The sequence below is a fragment of the Echinops telfairi genome, unplaced genomic scaffold (genome assembly GCF_000313985.2).
Source record: "Echinops telfairi isolate 266 unplaced genomic scaffold, ASM31398v2 ScPeMD7_7421;HRSCAF=8459, whole genome shotgun sequence".
Taxonomy (NCBI): domain Eukaryota; kingdom Metazoa; phylum Chordata; class Mammalia; order Afrosoricida; family Tenrecidae; genus Echinops; species Echinops telfairi.
The window spans coordinates 9,703,223-9,711,858 of NW_022111321.1; the positions used below are offsets into that span (position 1 = coordinate 9,703,223).

The 8,636-nt window shown below is 42.5% G+C and overlaps 1 protein-coding gene across 1 annotated transcript in view; it reads left to right on the forward strand.

The window, feature by feature from the left end:
• Positions 1-8,636, forward strand: part of CNTN5 (contactin 5) — a 1,071,081-nt gene that overhangs the window by 1,044,677 nt on the left and 17,768 nt on the right. Inside the window, exons 24-25 of the mRNA XM_045297732.1 lie at positions 7,084-7,273; positions 7,723-7,835. Of these exons, the coding sequence (XP_045153667.1) occupies positions 7,084-7,273; positions 7,723-7,835 (303 nt within the window). The remainder of the gene's footprint in view (positions 1-7,083; positions 7,274-7,722; positions 7,836-8,636) is intronic.

Sequence of the window (8,636 nt, forward strand, 5' to 3'; positions counted from 1 at the left end):
GTGATCATATGAGATGAAACCTATTAAAGGTTGTACTCCAGAACCAAGCCACAAAAGGAGAGAGTGGAGTCTTATAAGAGCAGGATGCTGTCAGAAGCTCATTCTGCTGCCGCAGGGCAGAATCCACCAGGATCAGGGTGCCACCACCTTAAAGAAGCCTCCGTGACTTGGAGAGCTCTGCTATTGTTCTACTTCCAGAATCCTGCCATTACTGCTATGATTTGCATCAGTAAAATGAATATCCTATGCCCTGCTTTTAAAGTACCATAAATCTAGTGGCTAGACAATGAGACATTTATTAATGTAGGAAGTGCTGACGACTCCAGTAATATGCTGGCCAGAAATAAAGCAGATGGCAAAATCCAACCCCCAACTCACTTTTACTTTCACATATTATGTGCTTGCATCTGATTAGCTGAACTTAAAGCATACCCAGAAACTTAACTTCAAGAGGGTCTTTAAAGTATGATTGGTAGCTTCCCATCTCGTCAGTGTAGGAATACACACCAGATTTAGAGTAATATAGACATTGAACACTAAATATCATAGCTTATTGGTTATTCAACATCCATACACACCTTCCCCACAATTCCTCCAAATCAACAACTAACAACAACAACTGCTCAGACTGACATAATACAGGGGTGGCCCTTTTACAAATGGAGATGTCCTCACTCTTCCCCCAAAAGAGAGACACTGACGTCTCCTAGTCAGCCAGCTGAACGTAGAGTGGAAATCTACTGCGTTAGAAAGCTAATTATCAACAACAAAGTCTATATACAGAATATCAAAAGAAAGTGTTCCACATAATATAATATGCATAAAGATTCCTTAGAAGCAAAGTATACTACTTTGAAATGTCATCAAGAAATACCAATCGCTAGCAAAGGATAGCATGTTTGATAGTGAGCCAACAAATATTAGGAAAACCCTCATGAAAGGGATGGATCCAATAAATAGTTGCAACAATGCATTCAAATATAGCAATGTTCAAGGAGATGAGCCCAGGATTGAGCAATATTATACATAAATTTGTTATGAGTCACATCTAACTAGGTGGTGACTAAAAAGAGTACCAATATGTAAAAGAGTAGAAGGATGAAATAAGGCTAACTGGAAGAAATCTGATTTGTGCCCACTCGGAAGAAATGTGTCACAACAAAATGCAGACATTACAGAATAATATTATTATTATAACATTTATGGGAAATTTTTCTGAAGATAATTAAAAATTAGGTGTGGAACTACATCAGCAGGGATCTGTCAAAAATGTCAGCCAAATTCAGAAGAAGGTATCAGTCCTGATGCCAGATGAACCTTGACTGGAAGTAGAGAATATTAGAAAGATTTTGTTTGTGTTTTATTGACCATGTAAAGGCATTCAACTGTGTGAATCATAAAAAATGACAATATCATAAAGAATTGGAATTACAGAATATTTATTGTGCTCATAAAGAACCTGAACCTAGACCAGGAAGTATTTGTTTGAATAGAACGAGGGAATACTACATGGTTTAAAATCAGAAAGGGTGCCATTAAATTCTACATATCAGTAAAAAAACAATAAAGAAACCATGAAACATCCTATGACCTAGATGAACCTGGAGAAAATTATATTGAGTACAATTAGCCAATCACAAAAGGACGAGTGTTATATATATGAGGCCACTGGTATAAAAAAAGAAAGAAAAAGGGCAGAGCCAATTACAAGAATCTTAGTACAGCCTCCTCCCTGGGGAATGGACAGCAGAGAAGAGGGCGGAGGGAGACGTCGGACAGTGTAACTTATGAAAAAACTATAATTATGAATTATGAAGGGTTCAGGAGGGAGGGGAGGGGGAAGGGAGGGAGAAAATGAGCAAATGATATTAAAGGCTAAAGTAGAGGGCAAATGTTTTGAAATTGATGAGGGCAACAGGTGTTCATATGTGCTTGACTCAATGGATGAATGTATGGACTGTGATAAGAATTGTACAAGCCCTCAATAAAATAATTTTTTTTAAAAGACCAAGTTAGTTTTGGAGAAAAGAGAAGAAAAGATGTTCCATGTCAGACCATTACTATTATAATGCTAATATTCATAGCACCTATTGGTGGAGATCCATTAACATAAGAAATGTGGAGGCTAGAGACAGATTCAGTCTTTGAAGCCATAACATGAATCAATGTTCTATGATGTGTTTAAAGCACAAAAAAGACCAAGCTGAAAACCTGAAGAATGATAACATCTTCAAACAAAAAGTGACAGATGAGACTTAAGTAAAGGAGACTGAAAATAAAAGGGGGAAGGGGAAACCAGAAAGGTATTTGAAGAAAGAATGAGGTAATATGTAGGCTGCTTTCATTACACACTAGGCTAAGTTCTAAAAGAAGTATTTGAATAACTGAACTATGACATAAAAAAAAAGAAAGAAAGAAAGAAGTTTCTTGACAAACTCCTTGGAGTTTGTCAAGGAGACAGGGGTGCAAGAGAGGAAATATTAAGCATGGGTTAGACTGTTGATGGGTGTCAAATGTGGGTGAAATGGAAGATGGTAATCCACAGAAGGAGGGAGAGAAATCAAGGATTGAGTGATGGGTCAACTATTTGGGGGTGGTGGTGGGGTGGTGGACAATGATTAGTAGTTTAAAATGTTGAATCCAAAGTTGGTCATCTAAAATGTAAACCCCCACCTAATTAACAATTTTTAAAACGTTAAAGAAAGAAAGAAAACGACTCGATTTTAAGTTCAAAGTGTTATTCTACACTTTTAACAACACTTTAAAGAACACTATGGATACATAAATATGTAAAATCTCCTCCTTAAAAAGAGAGAGAGAGAAAAATCAAATGACATGTTGCATGGGGCAAACTTGAGGCACAAGATCTATTTAAAATGTTAAGGGTCAAATAGATCACTTTGAAAGCTAAGGATTGCCTGACCCAATCTCTAGTATTTCCCATTGTCTATCTGCCCGTGAAAGCTGGACAATGATAAGGAAGACCACAGGAAAATTGATGCATCGGAATGATGTTCCTGTCAAAGAATCATGGAAGTGCCACGGAGCATCCCAAGAACAAATACATCGGTCTTGGAGGAAGTACAGCGGGAACGCCCCGTAGAAGAAAGGACGGCGAGACTGCACATGTTCTCAGGAAGGATGAATCCCAAAGAAGCACATCATGCTTGGTAGAGTAGCTGGTCAGCAAAAAGAAGACCCTCAACAAGCTAAGAGTCACCCTGGCTGCAACAGCGGGCGCAGCCCTAACGAGAGCTGTGAGGATGGAGCCGGGCTGTGACATGTCTCCTTGTGCTGTTCCTCGCATCATTCGGAGTCGCAGCAGCTCAGCAGGCCCAGCGGCAACACTAGCACTTTCATTTCACAAAATTGCAGTTGGAATTTATTGCCTTCTTCTACCTCCACCTATTTTCCTTCAGCCATCACTTAGGCTGGTTGATGTCCTTAATGTGGTTTGGCGACTCACATGTTCATTCCCGAGAGAAACCTGCAATGCTTTCCTAGAGCTAAAAATAGTCGGTGATATGCTCCACAATAGCTTCGGGTCCAAAACTGATTCTTTGCGGCCCATATTGTGTTGCAGAAAAGAAATTCTAGAAAATGGGGTAGCAGGATTTCTAGCCTGTACAGGTGGCAAAACATTTGAAGGAGGATTAAATAAATAGTACTGCATCCCAGTATGAACATAACAGCAGGAAAAATGGATTCAATCCTCAAATTCAACCAACAATGGATGAAAACATCCTGGAGTTGTGGATGGAAGCTGGAACAAGGAGAAGAAAGGCAATTAATAGCCAAAGCCATCCCTCAAAGGCTAAGGTTGTGTTGCTAGGTGCCAATAAGTTGGTAGCAATTCATATGTCATATGTCTAACAGAGTGCCGTCCTGTGTCCTCCTCACGGTGCTATGTTTGAGCCCATTGTTCAGCCACTTTGTCACTTCATCTCATCAGGGCTCTTTCTTTTTCAATGCCCCTTCACTTTTCCAAATATGATGTCCTTCTCCAGGGACTGGCCTTGCCTGATAGCATGTCCAAAGTAAGTGAGACAAAAATCTCCCCATCCTTGAGGCCAAGGAACATTCTGGCTGTCGTTATTCCATAGATGTGTCTGTTGTCTGGCAGTCCACGGTACTCTCAGAGGCTAAGAAGGAGAGCACAGAATGTTTGTATTGCATAAGTAATGGAGAGGTGATTTGTGTGTTTGTATTTGTAATAGACTTTGATGATGTACAAATATTATGCCACGTTCTATAAAGAGCTTGAGCCTCTGTATGTTGGAATCAGCAGGTAGTACTGAAACCAATCCCGGGGAATCTGCAACAACTTTATTACAGATCATTAACTTGCCGTGTCTGAATCAGTTTACGCCTTAGCTAACACAAAGACAGTTGTTGAGCCTAACAAAGAGACCAGCCACTCTGAGCTCCTAAGTGTGGTTATCTTCTCGATATCCAAACGTGGCCTTGACTGAACGCTGTTACATCCTGCCTTCCTCCCATATTCCAGCAATGCTAATTATCTATGTTGCAAAGCACTCCAAGGTCCCATGAGTGTCTGTTACCTTTTCTTTCCAACACATCTGTGAACCATGGAACATCATCACCCATCAACATTTCAACCCACTCGGTTTTTTGAGAAGCCGCTATCCTACCTGCAGTATATGTCTGTCATCTGGTAAGGACTTGTGTAACTATATGCATGAACCTGAAGACATGGGTCTCTCCCCAGCAATCCTCCTACCAGAGTCCACTCTTCCCACATAACTGTATCAAAACCCACAAACCTCCATATTTTTTCCTTGAGTCCGGTATGCCCCACCCCCCAATACTGAAAACACATTCTATGAACAAGGAGAACAAATAAAAACAGAAAAACGATTATGTCATGAAAGTGTGAAAGTGATGCTGGTTGGGTGATTTACCTTGGTGTGGCTCCCAGGAGGAAATACTGCTCAAGCCTCTGTCTCAGATAATTCAGTTCACGCTGCGTGACTGTGAAGGGTAAATGGTTCTGATGACCTATGAAAGAAAAGCAATTTTTCAGTTTTCTGGAATGAGTCTTCCTTAATGTCAGGGAGCATTTTGAGTTCTTTCCATGCATTTCACATTGCCAGGCTCTGAGGGGGCACCTTTCTTTGCTGTACTCTAGTGCTAGGGTCCAAGCCAGTCACGAGGACTGTGAATTTGGACTTATTAGTAGAGTCTGTTAGTGGAAGCCATGGTGGTTTGTTAGTCTGGGTACTTTAGAGAAAAAAATCCACAGAAACTCATCATGTATAAGAGAGAGTTTTATATAAAGGCTAAGTACACATCAAGAAAACATCCCAACCCAGTGCTGCCCAAGGCCACAAGTCCAACATTAACCCATTAGCCCATATGTCCAACACCAATCCACAAAGTCTTCCTCTATCTCACAAAACACACACTATGACGCTGACTGCAGGAGGAAAGCCAAATCATTGAATGTGTAAGCATCTCAGTGCTGGCAGGGGTCTCCACATGGGTGCTCCAGCACCCAGGGCTGCATCAGGGTAGGTCCATGTGGCTTCTCCTTAGGGATGTCTTTCAGGAAGTCAGCCTTGCCAGCTGAAGCAGGGAACTGCTAAGACAACTGCACCCTGGTGCGACTATCAGAAAGCAAGAGACCCAAGAACTCGAAAGGCAAGGTTCACCAAGCCATTTATCCCTCTGCCCTTCAATTAACCCCACATGTGTTTATCAGCCAGGTTGGCACAATAAACTAACTACCTCAGTGGTACTATAGATAAGGTCTCAGCTGTCAACTGGAATGTAGGGAGGCTACCTATTCCACAGAAGGAAAGACATTGTAGTAGTGATAGATTACACCATAAGCATCGAGTTATTTGTGCTTGCTTACTAACTGATAGAGAACAACTTAACTTGAGTTTTACTGGTTGTTCATTACCAATCGGTAAGTCAGCTCATAAGTAAACCTATGCTTAACCTTGATCCCTGGGTGCTCTACCCCTGTCAGGGACTGTACCTTTGAAAAGAGGCTGTGATTCTATGGGAATATCTATGGGGTTGAGCGAGAGACTGATGCCATCCATACGTAGAAGTACAGTCCTTCCCCTTTCAGCTTCCAAGACTGCAGCTCTCTATGGGGGTAGGAAGCCCACTCCATCTCCCAAGGAAGGCTGGTCCACCATGGAACCACTAAGACACCAGGTTGTTACAAATTGGAATCAATTCCCAGGTGATGATCATTTTTGGTAGCAGGCTCTGTTAGGAAACCTGGAGACACAATAGTGAAAATGGTTAAGCATGGCATGCTAACCCCAATGACAGTGGTTGCAATCCACCAGCTACTCTTTGGGTAAAAGCTGTGAAAATCTGCTTCCATAAAGATTACAACTTTGGGGGGGACATTCCTGCCAGAATGCAGTGTGTGTGTAAGGATCTTCTCAGCCCCAGGACACAGGAGCTGTGAATTTTTCGACACAAATTCCCACTCAGTATCCCCACAAGTATGTAGGGGACGAAGTATTAGTGTTCTTTGTGGTTTTAGCAAGGGGCTGATAAGAAGAATTGTCAGCTCACCATTCCCCCTTACTGGACCACGCTCCCTAGAGCAAGGGGGGAAGGGCATCCCCCCTGGCGTACTGCCTGGCCACACAGAATCTGTGACTTTGGGGAGGGTTCATTTTGTCAATTCCTCCCTCTGAGATGCCAAGACAGAATTAGCAGAAGCTTCTGCTCCTCAGGGAAGGTGCGGAACTCAAGCTGCTGCATCTGGTCCTCTTATTTCAGAGTTCCTTGGCAGAGGGTTTCAAAGTGGCTCTGTCTCCGTGGCCATATTGGAAGTCTCTGAGAGATTACAACGTTTGCACAGTGCTACTCCAATCTATGTGTGACTATGAGTGGGAACCGACTGGACAACAATAGGTTGTAGGATCCACTAATTGAGTACTATAGGAATTATATAATGTGTGGGGGGGGACGGGGGGCTTGGTGTTCAATACAGACAACCCTTCACTTCCACCCACCTACAAGGAAAAAAAGTTCAAGTTAAGCACAGGGGAACCTTTAAAATTAATCTGTCATGTGATAATTTGTTGACAGGTCAGTTATTGGAAAGACATGGAACCAGAAGAAGCAGCAGCAGAAACAGTCCAAACCAGGGGCAATGAGTCATCCATCACCCTGACAGGATTAGAAGGAAATACGTTATATCACTTCACAGTGAGGGCTTATAATGGAGCTGGATATGGGCCGCCTAGCAGGGAAGTGAGCGCAGCCACGAAGAAATCTCGTAAGTGACCCGGCGTTTGGTTTGTCTCAAACGAAAGGGAAACATCCTGTAACATTTCTGAAAGCCACAAGAGACACATAATAAGCAGCGTTGAAGGGGAGTTTTGATTCATAGTCTTGCTTCAGTGGTCAGATCTGAATTCCGAAACTAGCACTGAAAATTTTGCATTCACAATAGATAAAGGTTACCTTCCTGTGAAACAAGGCTAAGTGGGTTTGACACAGAAGGAAGATAAAAGGATTCAGGTTTAAAGGCTCCGTGGAGTAGCTATTAAAACAACACTCCTGGAGCAAAACCCTCCTTATCTGCCTCCAGCTGGAAGGAAGCCTATGGTGCCAGCCAACTGCTGAACACGTGAGGTTAAAAAGCCCCGAAATGCTCTCAAGGATTAAAATGAAGTAATGTATTTCAAAATCATTGACAGCCTGTTTTCCCTTCTTATGTTGCAGCCCCTAGTCAAGCACCGAGCAACCTCAGGTGGGAACAACAAGGCTCTCAGGTTTCTCTGGGTTGGGAACCTGTCAGACCACTAGCCAACGAATCTGAAGTCATGGGCTACAAGGTCAGTGTGTCTCCCCTGTCTTGCATAGACACACATCAAGAACATTGTTACTGGGAGGATGTATAATTAATAAGGCATACAAAGATCCATGAACAGATGTGGTTTCCATTTTATTTGCTTTGAAATTTTGTTTTGTTCTGTTTTTCTCTATCATTTTCTGTCTGTAGCTCTGAAGGAAAGACTTTGTATAGGTGGGATGTGGTTTGAGGGTGGGGGAGTCAGCCCCCCACCACTAACCACATGTTCAGTAAGCACAATTGTACGGCTGAGATATATGAATATTATATTAAAGTCATTGAGAGCATGAGAGATAAAAGAGAGTCAAATAATGGAGTCAGACACATTACATGGTAGCATTGCTCACCTCAGCCCCACTTGTGGTTCACGTGGAGAGAGGGGGAAGGGAAGGAGGACAAGGGGAAAGGGAAACGGGGGAGGAGAGGGAGCCCAGGAGAGGTCAAGGGAGGAGCCAAGAGAGAGGGAGGGAGGGAGAGAGCTCTCTATTGCTAACCCAGGCCTATATACCTTTGGGTCCTGCAAGCCCACTACTAAGGTGACCAGATGTCCCGCTTTTGGCAGGACAGTCCTGATTTTTAACAATTTGTCCCATGTCCCACGGCATTTTTTGAAAGTCCCGATTTTTGGAAAGAATGCACGACAAGCTAGGTTTTCAGCTGCCGTGTGGCTATTTCACCAGGATACGAGGTTTTGGGTTTTTTTAAACATTTTATTAGGGGCTCATACAACTGTTATCCCAATCCATACACACATCAATTGTGTAAAGCGCATTTGTACATCGTT